At 39.7% G+C, this 17,138-nt stretch overlaps 1 protein-coding gene across 1 annotated transcript in view; it reads left to right on the top strand.

Annotated features, from left to right (window-relative positions):
* The first annotated feature begins 5,358 nt into the window (after positions 1-5,358).
* LOC105477608 (interleukin 5 receptor subunit alpha) overlaps positions 5,359-17,138 on the top strand; it is a 39,874-nt gene continuing 28,094 nt past the window's right edge. Inside the window, exons 1-7 of the mRNA XM_071092111.1 lie at positions 5,359-5,578; positions 6,157-6,241; positions 8,345-8,490; positions 9,339-9,477; positions 13,095-13,248; positions 13,328-13,515; positions 15,897-16,042. Of these exons, the coding sequence (XP_070948212.1) occupies positions 6,160-6,241; positions 8,345-8,490; positions 9,339-9,477; positions 13,095-13,248; positions 13,328-13,515; positions 15,897-16,042 (855 nt within the window). The 5' untranslated portion in view covers positions 5,359-5,578; positions 6,157-6,159. The remainder of the gene's footprint in view (positions 5,579-6,156; positions 6,242-8,344; positions 8,491-9,338; positions 9,478-13,094; positions 13,249-13,327; positions 13,516-15,896; positions 16,043-17,138) is intronic.

Raw genomic sequence — 17,138 nt, 5'->3', positions numbered from 1 at the left:
CTCCAGTTTCATTTTGGCAACTGCTAAAATTGTCACCTTGGGAACCCCAAGCACACACTGACTGTACTTGCACGGCTCCTACCCTGAGCCTTTCGGAAATTTCCTTCAGGAAGCCCATCTATCATCTCACAAACAGAACCACTGATCTAACCTGGGCAACCATCTTTCTGCATCTGCTCTGTCTGAGACTCTCACCGGCTCCTAAGGAGACAGGGAATCCTGAATCACTCATTCCTTAGGCTAGACTGAAGGTCTCCTTCCAAAGGCAACTACTTACTACTCTCTGCCTTGGGTCATACAAGAAGCACTATTCTTATCTATTCACACGCTAAGCTATTTTTTTTTAAGTCAGCTTTGCTAGTCAGTCTCCTTGAAATTCCCCGGAAGGAATCAAACAGAAATGGAACAAAGGACGGGAAAAGCCAAGGAGGTTTGCTGAAATTGAAGCATTCTGAAGATAGCTGGGTGCTACAATGGGTGTAATGTGAGGAAGGTGGTCTTGGGTGCACCCACAGACCAACACTGCCATTGTTACAATTTGTGTAGGATGATCTCAGGTGACAGTAGCAATTTATCACACCCAGAAACAGATCCCCCACACATATTTACTTGAGGGTACCAGACCTGCTCACAAAGCAGAGAAGAGCTAAGGCTGTTCTCTAAGGGCTGAGAATTGCTGCTACTGCCTAGTGAGTAGGGAGAGGGTACTCCTCAGGCCCTATTTCCTATCAAATCATGTGTCAGTGTTGCCTAGGAGATAGAGACACAGTAACTACTCTAGCCAAACAAGGCACATAAACAGAACAGAAATGCAACAGCTTAGAGTACCCACAGAAAACTTGATTACCTTGTCACCATGAGTAAAAGCTAATTCCAACTCCTGAAGAGAGCAAACCAGCTCTGAAAGAGAGTGAAAATGCAGACGAGACAGTTATCAGATAATGGCTATCTGGACAAGAGATTCTTTCATTTGACAGCAGTTTGGTTGTTGGGAGTTCCAGTTCGGCTTCTGCATAGTTGCTCTGTACAAATCCTCCTCCATATTTGCTTAGAGAAAATGTGTTGCCATCCCATCGTGAAGGAAGCTGCCCAAGAGTTTTTAACCATTACAGCTGTGATGATGAAAGAGTGAAGAACCGCCTCTGAGTTAAAAAGTGCACCCAGAGATAAGGTTCATTCTCAATGCCCTGCCGCTGCTTCTGATCGCATGGCCACTGCACTTCTCAGTAAGTGGGAATCAAATGCTTCACTCACCACAGAGTAAGCAAATAAATATCTTTTTTCTATGACACGGGCTAAACAATACCCTGTGCTCCACCTCCTAATAATTTCACTATACCCAGGGTGGGGAGGAGGGTCAGGAAAAGCAAGAAACAATGACTTCTAAATATATGACAAACTTGTAAACAACAAAAAGGGGAAACAAAACTCTTTATAATTCTAGTATTATTAGCAGGGACAGAACTAATAATGGTCCTATTAAACTTGCATTATTAGGCAGGTCATGTTGATTCTGGGTATAGCATTCTATTCTTGTGTTTTGGCTCAGTAACTGAGATGTGCAAATCCGTGGCAAGGTGAGTCATATTAAAACAACACCTATGGTTTTGTTGATGCTTATATAAATATAAGACATTTCTTTTCCACTGATCTAGATAATTATGCAATTAAAATGAGAACATATATTCTGCCAAGATTTCTTAGAAAATAAATGAGTTTTCAAAATACGGTATAGGGTTTAATAAAATTGCTTAGGAAGTTTCAGAGTTAAGCAAGAAATCTACAAATAAAGAAACAACAACAAAAAGTAGATAATGGCACTTTATCTAACTGAAGGAGGCATTCTGCTTTTTCTTTCTGGCAGGGGTACTTGGATTTCCAGGATTGTTTCATTGTATATAAAATGTACACAAATTTGCTGAAATATTTCACTTGCTTTTGTGTTCATTAATGTATTTACCTAAAGAAAGGTAAGCATATTTCCATGTAGACAGAAAAAAAGGATGAAATAGAACCAAAAAAAGAGGATAAAAAAAGAGACAGAGAGAGAAGAAAAATTAGAATCTTTTAATACCCATGAGCCTAAAATTAATAACCACATGAAAAGTGGTGGTGCTTTTACAGCCATGTGAATAATATACTTAGTACTTGCTTTAATGAATTACCATACTGAACATTTTATTACCTGGTATGATTTCTATTTTAAGTGAATATGTCCTCTTTCATGGTTATCGAAAAAGGGATTTATGTAGCTATTTGTTAAAAGTTTGCATTTCAAAGCATAAACAGTTTTAGAAGTTAAATCACCTCATTTGTTTATATTACTTGAAACACTGCATGGGAAATTTTTAGGCAAGGTATCAAAAGTCAGCCAGGCTTGTTACACACTCCCCAGCCTGCTGCACTCCTGACCTAACTCATTCCTCTGTTAGGTTTCACCGCACATTGCACATTAGGGCTGTGCACTAATTTGCTTCTATTCCACACAGGGCCAGGCACACTGAGCATCAGTCCTGTGCCTGACACTATGCTAGATGCTGGGGTTGCAGCCACGAGCATAGACACGACAGACACAGTCCTCGCCATCTACTGTTGAGTACCGATTGGAACAAGAGGATCGTCTGTAGACAGGTATGCCCAGGAGCATGGATGTGGGATGACAAATTGCACCGTGTGCAATTGGCAGGAAATATTTAACCATTGGGATATTTGTAGCAAACTCCTTTTTCTATTTTTCCAAATACTCAAGGTGGCAACACCATTTCCACATGGACTGACAGAGAGTTTTATGATTATAGCCACAACCTGAACTCATGAGTTATATTTTAGGACTATTTCAGATATTTAATCAAAAGTACAGTAGTAGTAAAAAAAAAAAAAAAATTACATGCATAAGTGGTCCTTATTATTCATTTATATATTTAGACATGAATGTGCAGTTTTTCATTGGGGGTAACGCAATATACCTAGGTAAACATGTCTTTTGCAGTTTATACCTTGGTTTATTTATTCTCCATCCCCCAAGAGATAACTTTTATTGCTGATTATACTGTACAGGATTAAAGAGAAAGTAAACTCTTTATATTTAAAGGCCTAACAGAGCATGAATCCTCTCAGTTGCTTTACAATTTCTGCCACTAAGGTTGAGTCTGGAATTAGGTGTCACCACAGTTGACTCAAAAAGGTTTTAAAAACAGGGGTGCCAGTATAACTTTGGTTATGAAACAAATGTCCCAGGCAGAAAAATAAGTTTGGAAAAGAAGAGGGGAAAATATTTGTAAGTCTGAACTTCAGTAGAATTTGATCAGTTCTCAAGAACACCGGGGAAATCCACTGCTAATTGTCAAAATTTCTAGAAACACCTATAGAGAAGGAGGTTGTGGTTGTTTTCTCCAAAGTTTCAAAAAATGTTACACCTACCAGAAACTAGATTTTTAGAGAGCACTTAAGGAATTTTAGATTGACTCGATGAAATGTTATATGAGCAAGTAGATCATGATTTTTCTTAGAGATTGAGCATATATTCCTGGTGATAAACAACCTATAGTTGCTTCATTCTGCTTAGTTTGCATCTTATTTTAACAATTTAATGGTTTTCTGCTAGATTTTAATTGGTAGCCATGAGAAGAATGAGTTGAACATATTGTTGATATATATCTATCTAAGCTAATGAAGTTGCTCTATTATTTTATAGTGAAATATGACCCAGTTGACGTGTATATAATAGTGTATCTTTGGATTAAAGAAATGGCCTGAAGAGATTTGTTTTTTATATTTTTTAGCAGGGAGACAAGAAGTACTAAGAGGCCACAGAGAGTGAGCAGAATTGTAGAAAACATGGTACCAAATCCTGAAGCTCTAGTAATATTCAACCTTATGTACAATTTATCTGACTCACAAAAAAAACCTGTCATTCTTGGTAATATTTAGACCCCTATTGAGTACCTTGTGCTGCCTATAGGAAAACTGATTTTGTTCAAAAGCATCTCTTTTTAAATATAAAATACAACAATGAGACATGAAAAAGTTATCTACTTATTTATGGCCAAAAACTAACAATCAAAATTTTTTTGAATGATCAAATTTGAAAAACAATTCTATTTTTAGGAGCTATAAAATCAGAATACATGACAAATTCTAGGGGAGAGTGCCTGCTTACATAAAATATTCAATTATCTCTCCACTGAGATATTCAACAGTTTTATTATTTACTTCAACAATTTAATTGCAAAGGATAAATAGATGTTTATTGTTTTTACAAGTACACTTATAACATAGTTCTACTTTGCCAGTGAAAGTCACAAAAAAATTAATTGTGCAGTTTTTTCTGACCTAGAATTCCTATTATTGAAAATTAGTGCAAAATGAGAGCATATTTAATATTATTTCAGGAAATGCTGACATTTTAAGAAATCACCTTCATAACTTAAAGAGGAAGCTATCTTTGTTGCTGTTCTTAAGGAATTTTTATCTTTGCTTCTCAGGCTTAGTAGATTACCAGTGTTTTCTCTTAATTCATTAAAATTCTTGCTTGTTGAAACTTTATTTTAAATTATAGAGTACCTGCTTTTGTTGTCATGGTCATTTTTTTTTTTTTAATTTCTACATACTGTGAAATCCTCAGAGAAAAATAAACGGGATTTTAAAATAAAAACTGGCATAGTTCTGATTAACAATACTTAAGTTTATTGGAAAAGGAATTGAGTGATTTATATGCCGATCCTTTCCTGCTGTTGTGGCATTTTACCAATTTCATTAATAAGTTCAGCAGTAATAGTAGCAACCTAAGTAATAATTTAAGAAGTAATAATAAAGTTAAGAGTGTTCTGTGCTATTTCCTGGAGGTATTCATTTAGCCCAGGTCTCTCCTGTGGTTCTACCAGAATTATATTTGGAAAATACCAAGCCACTTAAATAAATGTTTTAGCTGAAATTATAAATCATTGTAATTAGTACCATAAAGTTGACAGAGCCTAGGTTTCTTCGTTGGAAGATCAGAGATGGGGTCTAGGCTCCATTACTTAACAGCTGTTTGATCTTTGGCAGATTATTTCACCTTTCAGACTCCTTTCCTTCATGGGTAGGAACAATGTCCGTGGAAGGGATTTCCATCATGTATAACAGCCACATGTGTCTGGTACCAAATCTCTGAGGGGAGCACGTGGTAAGAGACTAGGAAGAACTGCTGTGTAAAAGTGAGGGCAACATAGGGGGAAGCCATGCGTGTTATCTGCCCTTTAAAGCTAAGTTCTTATGAACTATGCCTTTCAAAATGTACAGAAGAAAAACTCAAGACTTCTCATCTGCAATTCCCAGCAAGAGATCACCGACTCCCCTCTTTGACATGTAGAACAGGATGCCGAGACTTTTGTGTGTGTTCACCCTGGGTTATCACATTTCCAGCTCTAGATTCTTTCTCATTGCCCAATTGTTTCAAGGAGATAGAAATATTGTCTTTATTTTCCCCAGGTCTATCACTACGTTTTTCAATTCTTTTGTAACCTGCTCCCTTTTGGGGAAAAAAAAGAAAAAAGAAAAACTCTTCAAAGTCAAAGTACCACAAGTTGATTCTGGATTGGTGAGACAAAGTTTCTCTTTCTCAGGCTACCGATTGTTTTAGATTGAAGTTTCCTGTCATGTTCGCTCATCTTTAAATCCTCATAGTGAAAATGGTAATGTTGTTTGTTTCTTTTATTGACTATGCTACAACTTCTACTGTTCAAAGGTCTGCTCTGGTCTCTTGCCGAAAAGCAATCCCCTCCTATTTGTTTCCTTCTCTTCCAGTTTTGCACATACCTTGGGTTCCACCAGGAATGTCTTTTCCCTGTTGTGTGTTTCAAGGACTCTAGTTCACCCTTTAGACGGCAAATCAGAAGTCTCTGCTCCTGTTGTACTCCACACACACCTTTATTGGGGGCAGTTTTACAACTGGTCTACATTTATCAATTTACGTTTCACTCTGTCTTTCAAGCTATGAATCTACATCAGAAGGGCAAAGTCCAAGATTTAGTCATGTTTGTATTTCTAGCACATCACGAATATGCCATAAATGTTTCTCAAATGGCCAAACAACTACATTTTATGTTAGAAAGCAGCTTTCAGTTTTTCTTAAAAATAGCAGCAAGATGATTTTGGTATCTCCCTTGTTTTCTGTAGGATATGATCATCATGGCACCTGTATTACTGATACTTTTGGGGGCCACTGAGATACTGCAAGCTGACTTACTTCCTGATGACAAGAGTAAGGACCTTCTATTCAATTCAATAATGTTTACTTTTAAAAGTATGTTAGTAAAAGGATAACATTATTTTCTCTTAAACTGTCAATTAGAACATTATATATGGATTTTTATGAGATAATATTTATCCTCAAGACAGATGCTTTAAACATGCTATATTTTAAGAAAGCAATGCTGGCTGAAATACAAATGTTATGCTACAGTGGGAAATCAAAGTCAAAGTGTGGGTGTCCAGGCACCATGGAATAAAGCTGGCGCCAGTGGTCGCATTTGGAATGTCTTCCCACACAAGGGAGTAGTTAGAAGGCCCCATGACCAAACAGTAAGAATCTTCCACTGCATTTTGTCCTGAAATGTGTTGATGTACGTATTTGGTGTGATGACAGAGTTTAAGGAAAATCATCACATGGTCCCAGTCTAGCATTGTCAACAGAACTATCTATGGTAATGACAGTGTTCTATCTCTGTAATGTCCAATGCAGTAGCCACTAGCCATATGTGACTACTGAGCCCTTGAAATATGGACAGTGCAACTAAGGTAATGAATTTAAATTAATTTAGGCCGTATGTTGTGGCTCACACCTGTAATCCCAGCACTTTGTGAGGCAGGGGCAGGTGGATCACTTGAAGTCAGAAGTTTGAGACCCACCTGGCTAACATGGTGAAACCCCAACTCTACTAAAAATTCAAAAATAGCCAGCTGTGGTGGCACATGCCTATAATCTCAGCTACTTGGGAAGCTGAAGCAGGAGAATAGCTTGAACTGAGAGGCAGAGGTTGCAGTAAGCTGAGATCGCACAACACTGCCCTTCAGCCTGGGCAACAGAGTGAGACTCTGTCTCAAAAATTAATTAATTAATTAATTAAAATTTCAATAGCCACAAGTTGCCAATGGCTACCATAATGGACAGTGCAATACAGACAGAGCTCTAAAAATCCTCAGAGCTCTAAAAACCTCTACATGGATGTAGAGGTGTGGGAAGTCTGTTAAGATGCATGGATAAATCCTGATAACTTAGTAAATGAATAAAAGAAGGTTTTGTAATTGTGTGCACAATACTGCCCTAAATGTAGTAAAAAAATTAAAAATTGCATAAATGTACACCCAAGAAAAAAATAACGAATATATCATATGTTAATGCCATTCTTAGTGGTACAATTATTTTAAAAAATTTATCTTCTTCTTTTTGCTTATCTGTGTTTTCCAAAATTTCTTCAATAAACAGATATTGATTTTGCAATTAAGCAAAAGCTTTTATTTTGAAAGCAAAGTCAGAGAGTGGCTCATGAAGGGGGAAGAAACATTTTCTTTCTGTAAAGCCCTATTTAAATAACTTTGCTTGCAGATATTTTTGTCTGTGACTCATAATAAGAGGTAAATACATTTTTACGTTATGTACCAGCACACATACAAATATATAACTACCCTTATGTAGTGGAAACGAGATTCATGAAACAACTCTTATTATGTTTGATGCACACTGATATTTTCTATTCTATTTTTCTTCCACATCATTAAAAGAAAAATTATGGTCACAAACCAATACATTGTTATCATTGACTGCTAATGGATAATGACTCTCAGTTTGAAAACTATAGTTACAGTGAATAGTGAATAGTGATATAGTAACATGTTCATATTTCAATAAAAATATAGGTATTATAGGTAAACACCTGGACATGGGCAATGTAAAAAAAGATGTTAAAAACAGTTTTAAAGAAACCTTTTCTAGGCTGGGCGTGGTGGCTCCTGCCTGCTAGCATTTTGGAAGGCTGAGGCGGGCAGATCATTTGAAGTTAGGAGTTGGAGACCAACCTAGCCAACATGGTGAAAACCTGTCTCTATTAAAAATACCAAAAATAAAAAAATAAAAAAAAACCCATTAGCCCAGCGTGGTGGCATGCGCCTGTAGTCCTAGCTACTCAGGTAGAAATAGACACTTTCTCTTTGCCCCGGTGTTACAGGCATGGCAGGAGCAACTGTGTCTGTGGTGCTCGCAGGTCCAGGACAGCATCTGCAGGACAACAAATATTCAAAAAATTTTAAAAGTGCTGCCTATGTCCAGTTGAACATTGTGCTGTTTCTTTATTCTTTGAATCAACAGTTTCACTTCTCCCACCTGTCAATTTCACCATTAAAGTTACTGGTTTGGCTCAAGTTCTTTTACGTTGGGAACCAAATCCTGATCAAGAGCAAAGGAATGTTAATCTAGAATATCAAGTGAAAATACACGCTCCAAAAGAAGATGATGTAAGTGTTTATTCTAATGGATATCCTTATTGAGAATAAATATGCGTTTTGACTGCATTTTCTTTATCAAATGAAATTTTATATTAAAAAACAAAAGTACTGACAGGCTCTTTGTTATGTTACCAGTAGACTAGTGTCTCTCTAAGAATGCCTGTGAGCTAGTGCTGGGTGTATTGTTCAGCATTAAACAGCATCGCAGAATATTTTAACTTTCGGATGATTCTTTCCCTTAACGAAGAATGTTTAGTAACTTTTTAGGCACAATGGATTGGATACTGGTTTTCTGTTTCCCCTAAAATCACCAACCCAACAGAACAGGAGACAGTAGCCTAGCAAAACAAGAAGACGGCAGACAGAATGGAGAGTCAGGGAAACCAAGTTCGAATCCCAGTTCATCCACTTCCTACCTTTGCAACCTGGGACAAGTTATTTAGCTTCTCAGAGCCTCAATTTTACCTCAGGGCTACATTCAGGCACCTACTACATATTAGATGTGTAATAAAGTCAAACAAAGGGAGAAGTGATTCATATTAACCATTTTTCAGTCAACATGGAATTCTAGAGAATTTTCTGTCAAACATTGACCTCTGGGGAGATGGTGGTCAAAGGGAACTTCAGTTTAACTGTAATATTTAGTTTGTTTTTACAAGAATAATGTGTTCATGTGTCATTGAGAAGTTACTATGTTGTTATTACAATAGTTTTGTTTTGACTTTTTTGCTAGCAAAACTATTTCATTGCATCTTACTCATCATTTAAAAAGTAGAAGAAAATGCATATTTGATTAAAATAGCTCTCTTAAGGCTAGTTCTCTTTTATGCATCAAGACTTGTGGGTTTTATTTTTAGTATGAAACCAGAATCACTGAAAGCAAATGCGTAACCATCCTCCACAAAGGATTTTCAGCAAGTGTGCGGACCATCCTGCAGAACGACCACTCACTCCTGGCCAGCAGCTGGGCTTCTGCTGAACTTCATGCCCCACCAGGTAAAGCAGGCCTCCAAAAGTCCAGTTTGTATGTTTTGGACTTTGCAAATATGGAAAAGCAGAAAAATTAACACTAACTCACTTTCCTTTAGTCAGTCACCTGTTCTTGTCAAGTACTCTCCCATATCAACAACATCCTAACTAAGGCTGCTGCCACTTCTTATCATAACCAACTGAATTCCATCTGGCACATTCTTGCAGAAATATCCACCGTCTGTGAATTGACCTCCAGTGGAAAGTTGGTGTTTCTGATAATTAGAATCAGTAATACTTCTGATCACACACTTAAGTGCACACACACAATAGGGGAGAGAAAAGAGGAGAAGCAGGCTACCAAGTCCTGGGGCATATGGGTGCACCCAATAACAATTGCCTTGGTCAGTTGAGCTCACGGGTAATTTTCGAACAATTATCCTGTCATATGGCCAGCTGGAAAGACCATGCCTTCTGAATTGTGTTAGTAACTTAAAACAGAATCATAAAGATCTTCTCATTTACTTTTTTTTTTTTTTTTTTTTTTTTTAGATAGAGTATCCCTCTGTTGCCCAGGCTGAAGTGCAGCAGTGTATTCTCGACTCACTGCAACCTCTGCCTCCTGGGTTCAAGCTGTTCTCATGTCACAGCCTTCCAAGTAGCTGGGATTATAGGCGTGCACCTCCATGCTGGACTAATTTTTGTACTATTATTATTATTATTGAGATGGGGTTTTACCATGTTGACCAGGCAGTTCTCCTGCCTCAGCCTCCCGAGTGCTTGGGATTACAGGCACGTGCCACCACACTCAGCTACTTTTTGTATTTTTAGTAGAGACTGGGTTTCACCACGTTGGCCAGGCTGGTCTCCATCTCTTGGCCTCAAGCCATCCACCTACCTCGGCCTCCCAAAGTGCTGGGATTACAAGTGTGAGCCACTGCACCCAGCCAAGATTTTAAATGCAAACTTATTTATGTTTGCTTCATTAAGTCTTTCTCAAATTATGTGACTAGAAAGGCTTGTTTTCATTTCAACCTCTCATTGCTGTATTAACTGTTGGTCTTTAAAATACACTGTGGGAAACACTGGTCTTGTTGGTGGTTGCTCAGAGAAGGAAACAAGCTCTTGCACCCAGGCCAGAAAGGACCGCATCCAAGTGGGAGCCTTGAGAGATAGAAGGGAGTCTTTTGGTCGTAGCTTAAGTCAGCTGTAGATCATTTTTATCACTGTCAGCCAGTGTCTTTCAAGAAGCAGAGGGAGAAGATGATGAGAGACAGCCTCTTATTACCTGTAGAGAAGTTAAAGATGGATTTCTTCTTTATATCTGTGCTTTTGCACAGATAAAAGATATATCTGTACTTTTGCTTTTGCACAGATAAAAAGAAGAAATATCTTGAAGCAAATTGACTTATTCAGTTCATGTATATATTCATATATTAGGTTGATGCAAAAGTAATTGTGATTTTGGTCATTACTTTTGCACCAACCTAATATATATTTGTCCATGCACCAAATGACCAGAAAGTCCATGCCCAAGTGCAGTTTAGAGATCTATAGAGACTCTTTGTCTTATAGTTCTCATCCAAGGAATCATTTTATGTGAATTCCACTTGGTTCAAAACAGAAATAATTTTTATTAGTGTCATCCTATATTAGAGTGCTCAGAGGATAATTAGAATTGTAGAAAGGTAAGCTGCAAAGTGCCTTATAGGTAAAATCCAGTTATTCATTATAGAAAGGGGAAATAGTGGTTTGATGTAAGCCACATACAATAACCCATCTCTGTGATCCTGTATCTGCCTTGGATTAGTCTCTGTACTTGGGATCAAGCCCACGCAAATTGGCTGGTATGTGGTCTAGACAAGTTATAACAAGTAAATGGGGCTGGACATGGCAGCTCATGTCTGTAATCCCAGCACTTTGGAAGGCTCAGGCAGGTGGATGGCTTGAGGCCAAGAGATCGAGACCAGCCTGGCCAACGTGGTGAAACCCAGTCTCTACTAAAAATACAAAAATTAGCTGAGTGTGGTGGCACGTGCCTGTAATCCCAAGCACTCGGGAGGCTGAGGCAGGAGAACTGCTTGAACCCGGGAGGGGGAGGTTGCAGTGAGCTGAGATCATGCCACTGCACTGTAGCCTGGGCAACAGAATGACTCTGTTTCCAAGTAATAATAATAATAATACAATAAAATCTGAGTGAGCTGAGATCTGGCCACTGCACTCCAGCCCGGGCAAGAGAGCGAGACTCCGTCTCAGAAAAAAAAAAAAAAATCTGAAGGTTTTCTTTTGGTTTTTTGAGACAGGGTCTCACTCTGTTGCCCAGGCTGGAGTGTAGTGGCATGACCTTGGTTCATTGCAGCCTCGACCTCCCCAGCTCAAGTGATCCTCCCACCTCAACCTCCCAAGTAGCTGGAACTACAGGCACATGCCACCACACCTGGCTAATTTTTGTATGTTTTGTAGAGTCGGGGTTTCGCCATGTTACCCAGGCTTGTTTCAAACTCCTGAGCTCAAGCAATCTGCCCGCCTCAGCCTCCCAAAGTGCTGGGACTACAGGTGCATGCCACCACGCCTGGCTAATTTTTATATTTTTTGTAAAGACGAGGTTTCACCATGTTGCCTGGGCTGGTCTCAAACTCCTGGGCTCAAGAGATATCCACCAGCCTTGGCTTCCCAGAGTGCTTGGATTACAGGCATGAGCACCGTGCCTGGCCAATTCAAGGTTTTCTTAAAGTCCTAGTATATTAAAGAGGACTTTAACATGCTAATGTGCATCAAGTCTGCAAAGTAGTGGTATTATCTTGCAGTGTTGTCAAAACTCATTTCTTCTGAGCAGCAACCTATGTAATTCATGAAGCATTTGGATACAACCTAATGAATCACACAATTCTAGGATGGAAAGGGATACTCAAGACCTTCCTATACCAACCCTCTCCTTTACAGTTGAAAATACAGAGCCCAGAAAAGTGGGGGTCAATGTCTCACAGCTAGTTATTAACAAATGTGGCATTAGAGCACCAAAGTTGCTGGACATCAACCTCTAAACGACAATATATTGTACTTCTCTTGAACTTTGTCACATTTATTGCACAAACATCACCCCCAAGCCCCAAACAAAATAGCTGGGAAGCTGTTTAATATCAGAAATGGGGACTTTATAATTCTAATTCCATATCTCCAGTAAGTTGGCCTTTTGTAGTTAGTAGGTTTCTAGAAATATGTGATGATGGCTGGGCATGGTGGCTCATGGCTGTAATTTCAGCATTTTAGGAGGCTGAGGCGGGTAGATCACTTGAGGTCAGGAGTTCAAGACCAGCCTGGCCAACATGGTGAAACCCCATCTCTACCAAAAATACAAAAATTAGCCAAGTGTGATGGTGCACACCTGTCATTCCAGCTACTTGGGAGGCTGAGGCATGAGAATCGCTCCAACCCAGGAGGCAGAGGTTGCAGTGAGCCAAGATCGCACCACTGCACTGCAGCCTGGGTGACAGAGTGAGGCTCTGTCTCAAGGGGAAAAAAACGTGAAGATGATTATTTTTTGGTGGTGAATAAGATGTTTATATCATTATAGTTCCAAAAGAAGCATGAAATTCAGAGTTTGCCATGGCAATGTTTTGTTCTTTTTATTTTTGACTACCTAGGGTCTCCCGGAACCTCAGTTGTGAATTTAACTTGCACCACAAACACTACAGCAGATAATTATTCACATTTAAGGCCATACCAAGTTTCCCTTCACTGCACCTGGCTTGTTGGCACAGATGCCCCTGAGGACACGCAGTATTTTCTCTACTATAGGTTAGTACTGTACCTATTTTTACTTAGGCAAATGGTTGTTTCCTGCAACCTCATAAAACTCATGAGTGTTCCAATTTAGGTATGGCTCTCGGACTGAAGAATGCCAAGAATACAGCAAAGACTCAATGGGGAGAAATATCGCATGCTGGTTTCCCAGGACTTTTATCCACAGCAGAGGGCGTGACTGGCTTGCAGTGCTTGTTAACGGCTCCAGCAAGCACTCTGCCATCAAGCCCTTTGATCAGCTGTTTGCCCTTCATGCCATTGGTAAGATCGACTTAACCCAAAGCTGAAATAACTGAATCTCAGAATCTCTGCACTGGAGAAGATCACCTAGTTCTACTACTTTTCTGATGCTAAGTAAGCATCAGGCCCACGTTTGAAAACCACTGGGGCAGGGTTCTCCAGCCCAACGCCGCCAATGATTTTTGCTGGATAGCTGTGTTATGGAGGGCTGTCCTGGGCATTGTAGGATACTGAGCCAGCAGAGGGGCCTCTACACACTAGATGCCAGCAGTATGCCCCTCTGCCCCTGAGCTGTGATTTTTTAAAAAGTCTCAGACTTTGCCAAATGCCCCTCGGGGGTGAAATTTCCCCCAGTTGAGAATCACTGCACCAGGAAAAGTGAACTAGCTGCTTAAAAGAGACCATTTAATCTTTCATGAGTTCTGACAGGTTTTGTGAAATTTCTGCCCCTGGGTCCTGTGATGGACTAGTGCCACCCCAGCCGGTTTGAGTCCTTTCCCTAACAAATGGCCTCTCTTAGCTGTTCACAGGCAGCAGGTTTCCCATCCAGAAGCCCTTCTTCTCCAGGCTAATCTCTCTCTCTCTGCATTTCTCACTGTTCTGGCCCATCTCCTGGATGTTTTGCAGCTCGAATATCTCTCAGTGTGCAATTCTCAGCTCTAAAAATTATATTCATGGTTTCATCTGCTCAGTTCTCAATAGAGAAGACACTCTCCCTCATCCCAGATAGTTCTATTCGTGAAACTCACCAGGCGCTCTCACATGGCATACTGAGTTATGGAGATTCCAGATTTCAATGGTGGGTGGTTATTATGGGCTGTGGGGCCAGACTGCCTGGATTTGGATCCTGGCTCCACCGCTGACTGAGTGACCTTGGACAAGCTGATCATTCCTTTGTGCCTAATCTTCTTATCTGAAACAATGGAGAGGAATCAATACTTCCTGTGCGGTTTTCGTGAGAATTGTGTTACTAATGATAAAGTGCTTAGAACAGTGCCTGGCATAAAGGTTTAATAAATACACTACAATATTATTTAGAGAGTATGATTTGGCTGTGACGTACCTATTTTCCAATGGAATATAACTTTGTGTCAAGAATCATAGCCCTTACTAAAGAGGTTATGCAATTCTCTCAGTAGTATATTTCTTAGGTGAACTAAAAATGTCAGTTTCATGAAAATAGGCAATAAAAGATGCTGAGGAAGACCTAGAAACAATGATATTAATATGAAAATGGATATAATCTAGTACAGACCACAGGAATTCATTTTCTTTTATGATTTTCATTTTATTGAGGCTAATTCCTAAGATTACTAAAATAAATAAGTACTTTCTTCGTTAAGAATTTTCTCCTTAGGCAACAGGAGGCTCTGAAGCCAGTCGACCCCACTCTTAGCTTGTCCCTATTAATTGTGAGATCTAAGTCACATTACCTAAGACAAGGACACTCATTAAGAATTAATTTTCCCCTCACTTCACGGGACCATAAGACAATCAAGTGAGATCTCAGGGGAAAGGACATTAGAGTCCTAAGTGAAGACCAATCCATTCTTCTTTTTTTTTTTTTTTTTGAGACAGAGTCTCACTCTGTCCCCCAGGCTGGAGTGCAGTGGCATGATATCGGCTCACTGCAATCTCCGCCTCCCGGACTCACGCCATTTTCCTGCCTCAGCCTCCCGAGTAGCTGGGACTGCAGGTGCCTGCCACCACGCCCAGCTAGTTTTTTGTATTTTTAATAGAGTCGGGGTTTCACCGTGTTAGCCAGGATGGTTTCGATCTCCCGACCTCGTAATCCGCCTGCCTCAGCCTCCCAAAGTGCTGGGATTACAGGTGTGAGACACCAAGCCCGGCCCTAATCCATTCTTTTTTGATGCAAAAGACAACTGAAGCTTCCTGTTCCATCCCCCAAACAAACAAAAAACAAAAGATGCAGTAAACAAAATGAAATTAAAATTGAAAACTGAATCTCAGAAAGGGGAAGTGATTTGCTCAGGGCCACATACCTACTGGGAAGAGGCAAGGCTTGGTGGAAGGTCCAGGGAAACGTTCTCTCAGTGGTCAGGTTTATTCTGGGCCTGGTACAACTTGAGTAGTAAAGGGAGATGGTGGGTGAGTCTTGCAATGAGCTGAGTGGGGAAGAGATTCAAGCATTTGACTCCATTTGGAGTAGTAATCCTTGTAGTTTCCAGAAGGGTCTCTTCTTCTTCAGCACTATTAGACAAGAGTATTACGGGAGGCCACTGGCTTCCTGTGGCTTGGAGATCAGTTGATTAAGACCTGATGGTAAATATTTGAAAAAAGCATATCTTAGAAATGCCTTGAGAAGTGTGGGTGGATTGGAGTTATCAGCTCTGATCACTGATTCTAAAAAAAAAAAAATCACTGATCTTTCATTCCTTTAGATCAAATAAATCCGCCACTGAATGTCACAGCAGAGATTGAAGGAACTCGTCTCTCTATCCAATGGGAGAAACCAGTGTCTGCCTTTCCAATCCATTGCTTTGATTATGAAGTAAAAATACACAATGCAAGGAACGGATATTTGCAGGTAATTACTCAGATCATTCCAATATTTGATGACAGACATTTATTTTAGAAACATTTAAAAAATTATCTTCAGTGACTGCAACCAAGTTACAGCTTGGTACTAACAAGGTCAAAGTTAACTTACATCTACCCAGGTATTATAGGTATAAACCAAATCTTACTGGCCTTTTGTTTTGAAAGAACATACTTTTGGTTGAAACTAATACAAAGGATTAGAAACAGACTTATTGGTACTAGTGTTGGTTAAAATCTAAAATGATAGATGGGTGCAGTGACTCATGCCTGTAATCCTAGCACTTTGGGAGGCCACTGTGGGTGGATCACCTGAGATGAGGAGTTCAAGACCAGCCTGACCAACATGGTGAAACCCCATCTCTACTAAAAAATACAAAAAAAACTAGCCAGGCGAGGTGGCGGGCGCCTGTAGTCCCAGCTACTCGGGAGGCTGAGGCAGGAGAATGGCGTAAACCTGGGAGGCGGAGCTTGTAGTGAGCTGAGAGCTGGCCACTGCACTCCAGCCTGGGCGACAGAGCGAGACTCCGTCTCAAAACAAAACAAAACAAAACAAACAAACAAAAAAACCCCACAAAAATTAGCCAACATGATGGCGCATGCCTATAATCCCAGCTACTTGGGGGTAGGGGCTGAGGCAGGAGAATCGCTTCAACCAGGGAGGCGGAGGTTACAGTAAGCCGAGATCGTGCCATTGCACTCCAACCTGGGGGACAGAGCGATACTTCATCTCGAAAAAAAAAAAAAAAAAAAAATCTAAAGTGATGCAGCTACTATAAAAACGGTATGATGAATTCTCAAACAATTAGAAATAGAATTCCCATATGATCCAACAATTCCATTTCTGGTTATATATACAAAAGAATTAAAAACAAGGATTCAAAGAGATGTTTGTACACCCATGTCCATAGCAGCATTATTCACAACAGCCAAAAGCTGGAAGCAACCCATGTGCCCATTAAATGAATGGATGAGCAAAATGCAACATATACATACAATAGGATATTATCCAGCATTAAAAGAAAGGAAATTCTGACACATGCTGCATCACGGAGGAGCCTTGAGGACATTATGCTAAGCAAAAT

This window comes from Macaca nemestrina, chromosome 2 (assembly GCF_043159975.1).
Source record: "Macaca nemestrina isolate mMacNem1 chromosome 2, mMacNem.hap1, whole genome shotgun sequence".
In the NCBI taxonomy this organism is placed as follows: domain Eukaryota; kingdom Metazoa; phylum Chordata; class Mammalia; order Primates; family Cercopithecidae; genus Macaca; species Macaca nemestrina.
Note: the sequence above shows the minus strand (reverse complement) of the source record. Positions and strands in the feature narration are given on the sequence as shown.